Source organism: Ischnura elegans, chromosome X, assembly GCF_921293095.1.
Source record: "Ischnura elegans chromosome X, ioIscEleg1.1, whole genome shotgun sequence".
Classification (NCBI taxonomy): domain Eukaryota; kingdom Metazoa; phylum Arthropoda; class Insecta; order Odonata; family Coenagrionidae; genus Ischnura; species Ischnura elegans.
In genome coordinates this window covers 96,783,661-96,799,571 of record NC_060259.1, presented here as the reverse complement: position 1 = coordinate 96,799,571, position 15,911 = coordinate 96,783,661, and the positions used below count along the sequence as shown (strand labels likewise).

Genomic DNA, 15,911 nt, shown 5'->3' with positions numbered 1-15,911 from the left:
AAAATTACCTACCTCAGTCCCGGTAGTTACAAAATGAACTCTATTACGAAGTTCCACAGATAAGCAATGGCATTTAGGTGGATATACACTTGGCTACGTTTTAATCACTGCACTACGTTCAAGTTCTGCTTGTGCACTGTGCCTAAGAGCGTCAACCATGGTTCTTTCTTTAGTAGGAGATACTTCAGTGTCCACGCAACATCATATAATAAGCTTCATTCCTGTGAAATCATCATAACCCACTCATTAGCGATTGTAAATTGGCCATATGATAAGTCCACTTCTGATGAACATTCGACTTTCAGAGATACAAACATTCGAAAAATTCAAGTGTGCCTGAAATTTCAAATTTGGCACCTATAGAGTTGGCCGATGTGACGCAGTGTGGTGTACAGGAACTCGCACTTTAAGCACAGTCTTAGCATAGTGTCATTGAAATCCATTGTGAAGTCAGTAACTGGTTAGTGTTTTGTCCATTCTTCCTTCCTGCGGACAGTGCATTTTGGGTCATTCCATGCCAAATCATCACAGAAAAGTGGACTTATCAACCAGACTGTCTCAGATTTGCTTGAAATTTGGTAGGAAGTTGAAGCACATGAAATTGTACTCATACACAAATTTTTAACCCTCAAGCTATACACGAAATTCATACAGCAGGGTTGCAAGGGGAGGAAGATGGACGTCCTGGAAGAGTTGGAGATGAAAAGGAATTTAAGTTTGGGACGTGTACTTAATGACATCGTCTTCCTAAGAAACTCACCTCTCATTACCACTGCACTTAACCTTCGCAATTTACCCCGCATCCAAAACAACCCTTTCCCCTGGCCAAGGAACCTTACCGGCCTCTCCTAGCCAAAGCTTAGTTACCCAACCCAACCACTCCCTAACCCACCCTCCTACTCCACCCTGAATATCCCCCCTGCATAACCCTTCTCCCCCCTCCCCGGCTAGAATTTGGGTAATTATTGGATTGTCTGAGTATTCAACGCTGTACTTGAGAATGACGCCCAAGCATCGAAATGTGTCGTACCAATAAATAATTTCCAGTGAAAATTTACCAAGGTTGTGTAGGTATTCTTCATTTCACTCTGCCTTTTGGCGATAATTCTGAAAACATGGAGCAGTGTATTTGAGCTCAAAAAATTGGTTAATTAACAACTGTTGACATCATTTTGGCTAACATAGCAATGCAAGGGGAATAAAAAAGATTGCTGTGGAAGCTATACACTTGGATGGATATAGGGTCAAAATTTCATTCAAATATTGAGTGGTTTCTGAGCTATGAATTTTTACCTTGTGCCCTGCACTCTAGAATTTGACTCCCACTAGTGCCACTTCTTAGCAAGCATCTCAAACTTTGACTCCTCATATATTGCAAACTATGAGAACAAGAGTGGAAATATTTTACATGGGTCATTAAATAGGTGGTAGTGGCTAGTAACAAAAATTTCATTAAAATCCGAGACAGTGGGTACCATAGCTGGGTGAACTGACATGGAATGACCCGGTATGATTCATTTATGTAGGGTTTAAGTGGGAGTTAAAAATACCCTGTGCGACCATCCTAACATGTTAAACTACGAAGTATTGTCGACGTGATGTTTACAAGCATGACCGTAAATAGGGAAATTGTGTCAGCCACAATATTTTCACTGAACTCCTACTTCGCCTCAATTCCTACCATAAGTGTTAGGTGTTACCTGTACCTCCAAATTTGCATTACCATTTAGGATTTAACACTTTGATGCACCAGAGTCAGAAGCACTGACTTTTTTGCTGCTTTTGCCGGAATAACTAGTTTTGTTGACAAATTGTTTGCCATAGTTCTTTGTATAAACAAATGCCATTTGCTCCTGGGGAGCCCAATGTTCATAATTTCAAAACATTTCCAATTATCATAACTTCGTATTATCGAATAGTGCCATGTATTTACTATTGGCTTTTCACCGAGACAACAATTTCACTTGGTATTATAGAAAATTTTGTAATATCCTGCTTCGTATAATCGAGAGTTTACTTTACTATGTCATAACTTCTTTACATGATGTTTATGGTTATACAAGGGCCCTAGGAAAGCTCTGTTCAACATAATACACCAAAAAGGAGATACATAATCAGGGTTCCCACTCTACCTAAATGATGAAATTCATGGTTTTTTTCAGGTTTTCACGGTCTCAATGTTGTCAAATTCACGCAACAATTCACGTTAATAAGCCAACAATAAAACAATCACCAGCTGTATATTAACTAAAAATTAACGTACGCGACAGACGGCGTGAATGTAAACCCAGCAATGAAAAGTGATATCTTTTATGACGTCACCTATCGTTTACAAAATTCAGGGCCGACCAAAGGCCCAACCCAACCGCGCTCTTGCCCGACGCCGAATACCATGGCCTCCTTTAATCCTTTAATATACGAATGCCCTTAGGACCTTCTTCCGCCTGGATGCCAGAAGTCCTTTTTTAATTCCTCGCCGAGAGAATTCTTTTTGCGCACGTTGTTATTACTGCGCAGTAACCAAATTTCCCTTACCAAATCTTCCTGAGATCGCGAAAAATATTAAAATTGTTAATAAAATGTAATAAATCATAAAATCAATTTCATATAATTATAATGCACTTGGTTTGAAATATCTAAAGACAAAATAAATATCTGCTGAAACACGTAATGTTCACTTTCACGTTATTATTCACATAAACTCAAACGAGGTGAGTGCAGTCTATTAAGAGCTATTGCCATAAATTGAAAGCCTATTTGCCATAGAAATGTTTCCTTAAGTAAAATTCCAATAGCAAACTCATATTTCGAAGCAGAATATGGCATGTGCCCTCATTTTGTGTGGGAACCGAACTTCGAGTTACAAATCGGATAGTTTTCGTAAATGGTTCATTATGGGTCTATTAGAAATGCAAGTTATTTCATTTGTCCTTTTTCGGATATAAGTCTATCCCAAGCTATCATTGAAATTGAACCCCCAGACAAAATAACAAACTTCCACCATTAAAATGGAAAATAACGGTCAATGTGTCAGTCATATAGTACGGACCGTGGTATGGAACAATTACAGTGTGTCCTCGTTTAACGTCTTCCCGTTTAACGTTGTTTCACGATAACGTTGTCCAAAAATTGAAACCCTTCATCATTTAACGTCGTTATTGCTTCGCGTTTTATTCAAATTATGCGCGACGAAAAAAAATGAATGGCGAATAGGACGCAAGCGCATCTGGTGTATATTAAATATTACTATTGCGATTGAAAATTTTCGTTCGACAGAAAAGGTTGGCGTGGGTAGCATATGTTAAATATGCATCTGAGCGAATAATTATCGCCTCATTTACCCATTATCCGTATATTTTTCTGATTCCAACCGAAAAAAATGTCCACGAAGAGGAGTGGCTATCCTGGTGGTTCTTCAGACGTGAAGAAAAAACTGCGATATTAGAACAAAAACTTGATATTATTATAAGAATTGACGAAGGTGCAACTGTTAGAGAGGTCGGTCTAGTTTAAGGTTTACGGGTCGTGTTTTTAATACTAAAACTTCTTCTGTTACTGAAAGTATCGATGTTTCGCCATTAAAATACTTTCTTAATTTAGTTTGTATATTTCATTTAATAATGCCTTATTCCTAACCTTTTATCTTTGCGCTGTGCATGAATCGTTATCATGCTGAAGTGAATAATCGGTACTGAAAGTTTCTCGCAATTTCCGCTGGGTTACAGAATTCATATCATCATGAAAAGTGACTTGCACTTCATCCTCGTGCTTCTGAGGGTCAGATTTTTTTCATTTTGGCCAGGTTCAGGTGTCTCCCTATTGTTCACGAAGTCTGCTTAAAAGTTACGGCTCTGATAATTGGCCTCCTTGCATTCTCGCCCGGGAAATTCTGGACTCTTTACGAAGAAATGGATTGTTAGGAACCAATTTAAATTTTTTACATTGTTTCTTATGGAAAACACTGCATCGTTTAACGTTGTTTCGCTTAACGTCGTATTTTTCAGGAACGAATCAACAACGTTAAACGAGGACTCACTGTACTTCGAATATTCGTGTGCAGATAAATGTGTAGACTATGAGTCTGCGCATGCCTGACCGAGAAACATGATTAACGTATCCAATTTGATCAGTCGACTGTAGTTCTACAATCAAGATTGATATATTTTTAAGGTTTTATGACGAAATTCACGGCTATTTCCAGGTTTTTTCACGGTAGAAGAAATTCACGGCTTATTCACGGATTTAAGGTTTTCACGGTTGAGTGGGAACCCTGATAATTCTCATTCCAAGTTAGGTACAAGCATGATGTGGCAGATTGGTCAACTGCATAGTTAGATGATTCTAAGTGAATGGGTTATGGTGAAAGGCAAACTGTTAACATTAAGCAGTAGGCCATAATTGATCCCTAGGTGAAGAGAAATTTGCTACATTAATCATATACTCACCGACACTTGTCCGCATATGAGCAGATTCCTCGGGCAAAGTAACGACACACGGGTGCAGAACGCCTTTTGACACGCAACCTATCTGGGCTGCTAGACCTAGTGAGATCCTGGGTTCTGCAATGAATAAAAACAGAATTCAAACTCTGAATACAGAAAGTGTAACTAAATCTATGAACTTAATGTTTTCGAACCTTTCAAAAAAAACTTCTCTCGCAAGTTCCAAAAACACTTAAGTCTGTAAGTTGCACAGCTAGCTACACAGCGCCAGCACAAAAATGAAAATAAATTCATCCATAAAATACAGAACAGATAAAAAATTTAAAAAATGAAATTTAAAAATGACAAAAAGTGATAATTTCAGTAAATTCTTTCTTTATGAACATACATATATTCATATACACTCACAGGTATAATAACATTAGGTGATCTACCAAACAATAATTAAAGGCAAAAGCATTAATGATAATAAACTCCTCTGACTGTGCCCAAAATGGGAAATACAAACTTGGCTATTTATTCCATATTCATGTATGAATGCATATCCTTCACACAAACAAGTGTTTTGGGGCAACTTTCCAAAAATAATTTAATTTATCACAAAGGGTACAAAAATCTAACGTGGCAACCCCTGAACAGTATGCTTCATGTGATTCTGCGATATCTATGTGGAATAACTCAACCACTCCTAATGTAATCTTTGCTCATTGCATCTCTTACCCAAGAAAGTACATCAATGGGAATAAACTATGCAATTAGCTTGCAACTAGAAATCACGTATTATGGACTTAGTGTGAATATTTTATGATGCTTGATATCTGTGTCACCAAAATTGCAGCCCATCAAGTACAGGTTTACATAACATACATAAACAACATCATTATCATTAAATCTAGGTCAAAGTACTAGTGTAGATATAAGAACGCAAAATAAACAATCGACATGACAAAACCATTATGTTTGACTGGATGCCTCACAGTCATCATTGAAGTATAAGCTAAATGCTCTTGAATGATTCACCATTGTAGCACTTAGCAGAAAAATTAGACAAGAAAGCTAATGGTAGTGGTCCATTCACTCACATGACCAATCTGCTACAAATCGTAACAGGCACATTATTGTGATGGGATAAGGTTCAAGCCAGTTCAAAAACATTAGACTTCTACATAAAGATCTTGAATTTGTCAAGCACTGATATCACAAGTATCAAATAATATTTCTTGTGTCATGCCTTTAATATTTTGCAAGAAAATTAAAGATAGTGATTCATACTCATTGGCTCCCAAGTGACAACTGATTAATGAGATTCTTTGTGGAACTTAAATTGCTTAAACAAAAGAAAAAAGTGTATAAATCTTTGACTTTTTTACCTTGAATTCTTAAAAGTATTTATTCATGAAAATACGAACTTGTCATTGAACAAGAATTAAATTTGTATAAGAAGATTGATCCTTGATAATGGAAAAGGCTATTGAGTGATGAAGATGCTTGACAATTATGACCTTTTTGGTGTTTCACTTTATTTAGCCATTTTTCTTCATTCTGGTGGTGGAATCAGTTGCGAAAAAAGTACCTAATGCTTAACTGATACTTCACAAGGGAAGAGGAAAATCGATTCGAGACATTGAAAATACTGGAATGCAGAACTCACTTGTAAAACCTACATCATTCATGGATTTACTTCCTTTGTCTCACAGCATGTGGCTCAGTGAGTTGTGCTGGCTACCTTTTGCGGTTGTTTACTAATTTTCTCGCATTGCTAATTTTTTTTCCACCGCAGGGTTCAACCTTTCCAAACTTACAACCACACCACTGATTCATGCTGGAATGAGGTGAGAGTTTTGCAATGGATTCCACAATGTTTAGATGAGCTGTATAACACTGGGGTTAGTTGTTTCGTATCGAAACGTATGGGTTCGATTCTCGGCCTCATATGCTCTCCGTAAAAAATAACTCTTCAATGCAGTTTTCACTTTCGGTATTTTCGTCTTTTCTTTTCGAAAACCTATTGTCCTTTCCAACACTGCATGTCATTCCACACTGCTTACGGCAACGAATAGGGAGGGGATAACGTCAAGGCATATAGTTTGAAATCAGTAGCGATCCTCCCACTGGAACTGTGGACAACTTTGACAAAAGACAGTCGTTCCCGACCGATTGTCGTCATTTACGGAAACCTAATTAAATATAATAGAATGCATCCAAAATTGTAATTGCCTGCTTGAAATGCCTCAACCTTGATTTCTCTTGACGGTAAAATTAATTGCCAGAAAATCTTTGCTCTCGAGTGGAATATTTTCGAATAAGGCGTTGCCTTGAAAATGCAATTGTGTTGTGCACACGGCTAACAACATCACATACAAGACACTTACGGCGTTAAATTACTGAAATTGTGCATGCTTTGAACAACAATCTGGTAAAAATCACGAGCAAAATAAAATTTCCAGACAGCAACAAGTATTGCCGATGTTGAGGCAAAAATTGTCGGGCGCGCCCATTGTAAAGCGAATAACATCAGTTTCTAATCTCTTGGTAACAACATTTTTCTGAGCTTTACTGACCAAAGTGTGCACGGCAGATCAATGCATTACACCCAGCCCTGTCATTGTTTACATTCTATATGACACGTGGAGGACCAACAACAGGAAGTTTTAAATGCAAAAAAGATTTAATATACGGCCTAAAATACATTATACAGGCTTCTCCGCCCATAAGCTCCACGCCACGGAAATGTTTTCAACACATAATTACCACAAAACTAGAGTATGACAGGCTTACCGCCCACATTTCCCATGAAGAATTGCCAATTACGTTTCCCAACTCATCATCGATATATTTAATGTTGAAGGCATGACATTCCTTATAAATGATCTAGCACAGCCTCCAACGAAATTATTAACAATATATTTGAATAATAAGGAATTAAACACTATTCCAGAGGGCTAAGTATTATTCTCACCTTTGTCGATGAGGCAGACCCCATCCTTCAGCCATATTTCTTTATATTGTATGTTATTGTTGGCTTCACCGTTTAGCACTGAACAGTTTAATGACCAAGCACTTACAATAAAAATCAATTCCGAGCAAACAACCTGTAAACACAAGACAGAACATTTATGTATCAACCTCCCCACAGTGATGCAATCACGTCGAATTCACAGTTAACTGGACTATGTTGACAATAAAAATAAGAATACCCCACGTTATTAAATCACTTACATTGAAAGAATTCTTTGATGTCTTCTTCTGGTTAAGAGCTAGCAATGATTACACCTACAATACCACTCTGAGCGGATAACCGCCAAACACCAATTAAGTACAGAACCAGGACTACCGTGCTAACGGAAGCATCGGAAGTAACTTCTCTGCCATCCCCCATGAATTGTATGCTGAACTTGCTGAACGTTCTTGAAAATCTTGACGTCACTACTCGGTCAACGTAGTTCACTTTTCTGACGGCGCTTTTCGTCAAAAATGGCGTTTATCGGTGCAGATAGTGCATGAGTCAAGTAGAGATGGCGCTGAGTATCAAACACGGGAGGGAGCCGCGGGACCGTTCAGATCGTCCATTCCGTGCGCATTCAACTACAATTAGAAGACAGAGTTTTAAGTTATCTTACCAAGTAACTGAGATGTCAACAACCTAAGAGCTTTCATCGACAAGCTATTACATTGGTCCATAAAAATATTTTTGCTGTGTCGAAAATTTTTAACTGATTAGGGCACTGAATCTAAATATGGTATCAGTTTTTATATATATATATATATATATACACAATGTATTGGAAAATCCGAAATGCACGTGGCACGTAATATAAATAGTTTAAGTTAATGTCGATACACACAGAGACACAAAAAAGAAACACTCACATTGAATAAATAAACTTGAAGCTATCGAAGCACTTCAGGCTTCTTCGTCAGCTGAAGAATGAATGGTGAGGAAAGGAGAGGGTTGGAAAAGGGAAAAGAGGGGTAAGGGGAGAGGTGTATGGGGAGGGGGAGTTAGGAATAGGGGTTAGGATGCAACGTTCAGACCCGGAGAGCTATTGGCTTGAAAGTGCCAAATGCACGCCAATTCGAGGGTGTGGAGGTTGAGGGCGGAGTCGGTGGGAGGGAGGGAGGCAATAATGGATACTTTGTAGCAATGATTGAAAATGGAATCATGTGAAAGACAATGTGTAGGAACTGGTAGAGAGGAGTGGGGGGAAGATGGACAACAGGAGGCGCGATGATTGTTAATTCTGAGATTGAGAGGGGTAGTGCATAGGCCAATATAGAAAGCAGGGCAGAAATTACAATGAAGAAGGTAGATGATGTTGGTGGAAGTACAAGTAGTGGAGGGGAAAATCGGTAGGCATTTAAGCTTGGGGAGAAAAGAGGCAGGGGGTGGAGAGAATATCTTGCAGGTTTTACACCTGGGACGATTGCAAGGTGAGGGTGTGGAGATAGTGCCTGACTGCGACTTTTGGAGAGGGCGGGTGGCTTTAAATATGGTGTTTAAATTCGGTGGTCTCTTAAATGTTATCCGAGGAGTGGACGGGAAAATCTGAGAGGTGGACTTGTGTTTGGAAAGGATGGGGTACAGGTCCTTCAATAAGTTTTGTAGCAAATGAGCACCAGGGAAGTAGGTTGTGAGCAGAGAAGGAGAGCAATGTTTGTCTGCGCGGGGTTTATTGTGAATAGCCGGTTTTTTTCTTATTTTGTTCATCAAGAGTTTTTCGGGGTAGCCGCGGTGAAGAAGAGAGGTGTGGAGTTTGGAGAGGAATTTTTGAAGGTCTTCGGGGTTATTACAGATTCTGTGTCCCCGGACAGAGAGGGAATAAGGGATGGAACGTTTGGTGTGTGGTGGATGGCAACTGCTGTAGTGAAGGTATTGTTGTTTGTTAGTAGCTTTGATGTGAACCGATGTTTTGAATTTGTTATTATCTGAAAGGTGTATGTCCACATCTAAGAAGTTGATATTGGTTTTGGAGATGGAAGAGGTGAAAGAGACTGAGGCAGAAGCGTTAAGTGAAGAAACAAAGGTATTGAGAGAGTCGATGTCATGAGGCCAGAGAATGAAAATGTCATCAATGTATCTGAGCCAAAGAAGAGGTTTTAGGGGGTAATTAGTGAGGAAATTTTCTTCAAACAGGCCAAGGAAAAGATTTGCATAAGAAGGGCTAAACCTACTTCCCATGGCGCAGCCGGATATTTGCAGATAGTAATTATTGTTAAAAGAGAAGGCATTGTGGGTGAGAATGAAATGGGAAAGATCAAGAAGAAAATCAGTGCTAGGGTTTTGAGGAGTGGGTCGTAATGAAAGATAGTGGCGGAGAGCAGCGAGTCCCTCAGAATGAGGGATTGAAGTGTAAAGTGAGGTTACATCAATAGTGGCCATGATAATGGGCTGATTGGGGGGGAGGGAAATGGAATTGAGTCTAGAAAGGAAGTCATGGGAATCTTTGATGTATGATGGAAGGGACTGAACGAAGGGTTGGAGATAGAAATCAACAAAGGCCGAAATGCGCTCCGTAGGAGAGTTTTGAGAGGAAACTATGGGGCGGCCTGGGTTATTCGCTTTATGAATTTTTGGAAGGATGTAGAAAGATGGCGAAGTGGGGTGATCTGGTAAGAGAAGGGAAATGTCTGACTGGCTTAGGCCCTCGGAGGGAGTTTTTGTTTTTAGTAGGGCATTCAATTCTGTGTGAAAATCAGAGGTAGGATCTGATGAGAGAGGGGAGTAGGAGGAAGGGTCTCCTAGTAGTCGGTTGCACTCTGATATGTAGTCGCTGGTGTCAAGTACAACGACAGTGGAGCCTTTGTCGGCCGAGGTAATCACTATGTTGGGGTTTTTTTGGAGTTTTCTGATGGCGGCGGACTCCGAGGGGGAAAGGTTTGGCGGCGGGTGGAGGGAGCGTAGGAAAGATTCACTCGAAGCCCTAGAGAGGAGACAGTTGATAAAAATTTCAAGCGGGTGGTGGGGAGGAAGAGGTTTGGGCTTTCGTGAACGCGATCAGCGGCCAACTTTCAATGTGTGATTACAGCGTTCCAATTCATAGCCCTCAACGAAGGGCCTCTTTTGTCTCAAAACGAAGTCTCTATTGAACTCCAAAATTTTGGATGTGGAGCAAAGTACTTCATCCATTATTCACAGCTGATATATACATCAGTATTCGCTTCACAAAATTGCTGAAAACCCACCCGTTTCGCTCACCGCCAGGATGGCCAGGATAAGGCCAAGGTGGCCAAGGTCAGTAAAACAGTAAAAGGCTTTTACAGACCTTGGATAAGGCACTAGTACAAACCGGCCGATTACCTCTCTCTTATTTATGAAATTGGCCACCACATGTCAGCTACTTTGATTCCTCTTGCCAATACCATGTGATGAAATTAAACATCGCTTCATAGCAAACGGAATATTTGTTTAAATTTGAAGGATTTGTAGTCTTAGACCATATAAGCAACTAGACCTACCGTTGGGCCGGAGTTTTAGAGATCGGAGGGGGGGATAACCTTTTTGGCATATCTGACACTAGCGCCACTGTGAAGAATACGGCCAACGTCAAACTTCTAATATAAATACACCCTCAACCCCTTCATCCCATCAAGTGTTTTTTTCACTGGACGGCAGGGCTTCGTGAATAGTGGATTGCCGCGGTAATAGGCGATATAAATGCAGTAAAAGCGATCAGTATAGATAAACTGTCTATTTATAAATAATAGTAGGTAAATAAAATTCAAGTTAATACTAATTAATGCGATAAATTCCAAGAAACGCAAATAGGCGACACAAAATATCGGGCATAAACAAACACTGAAAAATGTCAGGCATACCTCAGTCTTATAATAATAATAATATAATTTTATTTCTGTTGGTTACATTATGCAACATAGAAATCGTCAGGTGTACATACATACATAAATATATACAAGGCATAAAATAGAGGGTCACATTTTACAACAATCACAGTCATTATCAAAATATTCTGCTAAGGTGTAGTATGCTTTCTTAATTAGGAGCTCCTTTAGACATTTTAAAAAATTGGATATGGATGTAATGGATTTTATGTTCGGTGGTAAGCTATTGTAGATGACTGAAGCTGAGTGAAGTGGACCGTGCTGAGATGAGGACAGAGAATAATGGGGCAGGTGAATGTTACTATGATTACGAGTGTGGTAGGAGTGTACTTTGTGGTGAGTTGGGAAATCTTCTGGGTTTTGCTTAACAAATAGGGCACAGTTTAGAATGTAGAGGGATGGAACAGTAAGAATTGACAGTTTTTTGAATAGGGGTCTGCCAGGGGTACGTGAGGGAAGGCGAAGCATAGCTTTTAAGGCTTGCTTTTGGAGAGAAGATCTTTCTGGAGAGAGAGTCATTTCCCCAGAATAATATCCCATAAGTGATTGTAAACATTTATTTTATTTGTTTCTTTATTGTAAACATTTAAATCTATCCATAGAATGCGTATCATATTAAGAATTATGGATATGGGAGAAAGGTTAACCTTCAGACATAACCTCAGTATGCCATATATGTAAACATGAAAATATGTACATCCTTAGAATGCAAAATGTACTAAGAACATTTGGTATTGGAGAGAGGATAACCTTCAGGCATACCTCAGTTCTCAATGTAAACATGAAAAATCTAACCATAAAATTAAAAAGTATTCTGAGAACTTTTCCTATTGGAGAGAGGATGATTTTAGGCCTACCTCAGTTTTCAATGTAAACATGAAAATCTATCCTCAGAATGAAAAATCATTGACAACTTTGGCTATTGAAGAGAGAGGATAACCTTGGGGCATACCTTAGTTTTTAATGTAAACATGATAATGTATCCTCAGAATGCAAAATATATGGAACTTTTGGTATTGGAGAAAGGATTAACTTCAGGCATACCTCAGTCTTTCATGTAAATATGAAAACCTATCCTAATTTTGCCATCACTGCCATCCAAAAATAGAAATGAATTCCCAATGACCTGCAAATTATTTATATTAAAAGTGAAATAAATTGCTTTTATCTAAACCTACCATGAATGTTTAATCAATGCTTCAATAATTGTGAAGCCATATTTTTGTCCTTAATACCTGTTGAATTTCAACAGGCAGGGGAGCAGCCAGGAATTATTAGGCTGGGGGGGTTTAGGTGCAACTAATACCGGGGTGTGTGGGGGTATTGTATACCCACCAGGATAAGAGGTTGGTGCGAGAATAATAAATTGCGGAATTTTAAGATAAATGGTTGAAAATGGTGAGTTTTACGGCTTGCAGAGGGATATTTTAATAATCCTTACACTATTCTATTAGTAATATCAATCCAATTCAGTAAAATGGATTAAACTTAAATATTTCTCTGAGCTCTGGGGGGGGGGGGGGGTTTAGCCCCCTAAAGAGCCTAATTCTCAAGTAAAAATTTTTCCCTTGAAACAGAGCTGATTCTGGGCTGAAACTCCACTGAATGTGTGAAAATTGCCTTGAAACAACCTTGTGACTGCACTGCACTGCCTTGCCCTCAACAAGAAAAAGAGCACTCAACTGAAACTCTGATGCCATTCTCCCTTGCAAGTCCATTGCATTTGAACTGCTTCTTCCTTGCTGCATGTGTGCCCCACTGATACTGAACTGGACAATAGCCTCAGGCCAGGCCAAATTTATATGACACCACTGCATCTCTCTTGCTGCATGTCTTTACTGCCCTGCTACAGAGCTGCTGCAGCATTTGGGTATCCCCTCTCCCTCATGAATTTGAACTGCTTCTCCCTTGCTGCGCGTGTGCTACCCATTGTAAGTTTTGCCAACATACGGAACCCATCTACCAAACATATACACGACGCCTGTTTTCAGCGGCGATGTATTTTTTAAATTTAGCTTTTGGCAACACGTATATCTTTTCCCGCATGTCAAGCTGTCAGTTGCCGTTATTTCTCTCAAGTTGTTAGGAGCGAAAGACGAGTGGTGAGCGTGGGTTTTGGCATGAAAAGATTGATGGCTTAAATATTTTCCTGGTACTTCGACGGTTTTTAAAGGCAAGAATTAATCAAAATTAAGGTGAAGGGGAGAAAGAGGTCGGTGGTGGTGACTGCAGTCAAAATTGGAGGTAAGCGTTTTAACTTCTCTGATGGCATGTTTATTCCTTCCAATGTTTAGCCATGAGAACGTTGACATTGAATTCGTGTTTTAATCCAGGAAGGTTTAAGGATTTCGAGCTCCTTTTTTGGGGGTCATGCAGCCAATAACGAATTCTTCTTACAACACCTTGGCGACTGCCGTCCACTTCACCTGCCTCATGGATACCCCAGACGAGGAGGAGAATACACCGACCGGTCATCAATACCACGGATGCCGCGCCATCCTGCGGAGGACTAATGGAATCGGTGAGCTTGAGCAGGCTTTCGAAAAAATAAGGAATGCGGGTGGGTATTGCTATAGTGAAATGTATATTTACTGCTTATACTTATTAGTTACTGCTGATAGTTTTGGAAGCTTGCCAGTTCACACATAGCCTAAGTAACGAGTCATCGCTTTGTTTTTCATTGAACTATAATGCAAAGCTCATGCTTCCTCAGTGATAATTTAAGTTTTGCTTTCTATAATTTGAATGCTTCACAATAATGCACCATGTAACTACTAAGCCAAGTAAAGGAGAGTTTTTTATACTGTGCAATTTTGCTAATTTGATTTTGAGTTAAGTCGTTTGTGACTCTCATCAGTCATGTTTCTTCTCTATTGCAGGAGCATCTAACTTCCATGACTTCTTTCATTTAGAATATTTTTGTATGTGCTTTTAACAGTTATTAATTTATTGATGTATTTTCATGTTCTAATAAATTGTATTGCAGTTATAAACTATGTATTGTTGATCGCAATCACCTGTCTATCCTTTATCTTTTATCATGCATGCAAAACTGTGGGAGAAACCTGTTATGTGATCATCAACTGTTGGCTGGGTTGCACAAGTTGTTAATTTACCTACTGTGTTTCATATGATTTGACAAGGGAATCAGGGGTGCCGACTTATAAAAAATATTGGGGGGTCCCAAACCTGGGACCTTTCCCCGGTAAATTTTATAAGTAGTGAATTTTAGTTTTTTAAGCATTTTAGAAGTCATATGATCAACATTAGAACCCTGATCACTCGAATCTCGATATCTGGACACTCCAGGGAAAATCGACAAGCCTGACACATTTTTTCCTCACATCTGTAACGAATTTTTGGGGGGGTTCAGGCCCCCTCAGGCCCTATGGAGTCGGCGCCACTGAAGGGAATTTAAATGGATTGGGTAGGGAATTTGTATTCAGCCAAACAACGGAGTTTCAGCCTGGCATGCAAGGGAGTTTCAGTCTAGCTAGCCAATGGAGTTTCAGTCTAGCTGGCCAAGGGAGTTTCAGTCTAGTTCATAGCCAAGGGAATTTCAGTGTAGTTAGCCAAGGGAGTTTCAGTTTAGTCGGCCAAGGGAGTTTCATTGGAGTAGCTGGAGTTCTTAATTACACTGCTACTGCACTGCCATCCCTCTTCCAAACTCCACTGGTTTTGTTTCAATTTCAATGCAGTTTCAGCATAGAAGCAAGGCATTGAGTTTTGAGGTAGTTTCAGCCCAGTTTCAGTCAAGTTCAAGGGAGAAATTTTTACTTGAGTTGGTAAGCCACTGGTGAAGGACCCAGGGCTTTCCACTTCCTCAATCCTGTTGACAGCATGAAACAAATCTGAAAAAGGGTCAGACTGATTGTCGACGAGTTGACTTTGTGGAAATCCATTGATATTAATAATTGAGACAGCTTTAGTAATTTTCCACACTTTTTAAACCTTACTCAACCGGAACTTACTTTCGTAAGAGCTGTCTTTTGAGAACGAACTAAACTGTCGAAATTAAAACTTTCATTGAAAAACCTCATGAAAGATTACATCTCCTAAATTTTCTGATTAACTAGGGAGGTAGAGTCCTCCTTTTGGATTTAGTCCACTATGTGATAAAATTTGGCTTAACTTGCAACAAATTAGCCATCCCCACTGGAAACTAAAATATAATCAATATAATAAGTCTATTTTCAGTGCTTGGTATCTACAACACAGTGTTCATTCATCTTTCTACTCACTGGTTATGAGTTCATTGCTATCATTATGTTAATTTACCAGGCCCCTGAACAGGAGTTCAATATACACTAATCAACTTAAAAAGAACATTAGCCTTTCACTGTTATGAACATAACTGGTACATTTGCATGGCAGACTGCTATGAACGTACCTTTTCTTCCTCCCTGCTATGTGCTCAACGTATTCACCGCATGTGATGGGAAGGTTTCTGGAGAGTGAGTAACAGTGATAGAGTTCATTAATCACTCCTGTGTCTAATTGTAAGTGCAGCGTAAATATTGAATCTCTTGATTATGTATTGTTCATTCTCTTTCAGTATCATAAATATAACAATCACAATATGTATTTGGTTGACAAAAACCCTGGTAATGCAATAAGTTGACCGTGAAT

The 15,911-nt window shown here is 39.2% G+C and overlaps 1 protein-coding gene across 1 annotated transcript in view; it reads right to left on the bottom strand.

The window, feature by feature from the left end:
• LOC124170500 (probable E3 ubiquitin-protein ligase makorin-1) overlaps window positions 1-7,848 on the bottom strand; it is a 49,314-nt gene extending 41,466 nt beyond the window's left edge. Inside the window, exons 1-3 of the mRNA XM_046549262.1 lie at window positions 7,662-7,848; window positions 7,402-7,534; window positions 4,446-4,559 (exon numbers count right to left, since the gene is read on the bottom strand). Of these exons, the coding sequence (XP_046405218.1) occupies window positions 4,446-4,559; window positions 7,402-7,436 (149 nt within the window). The 5' untranslated portion in view covers window positions 7,437-7,534; window positions 7,662-7,848. The remainder of the gene's footprint in view (window positions 1-4,445; window positions 4,560-7,401; window positions 7,535-7,661) is intronic.
• Window positions 7,849-15,911: the final 8,063 nt, after the last annotated feature.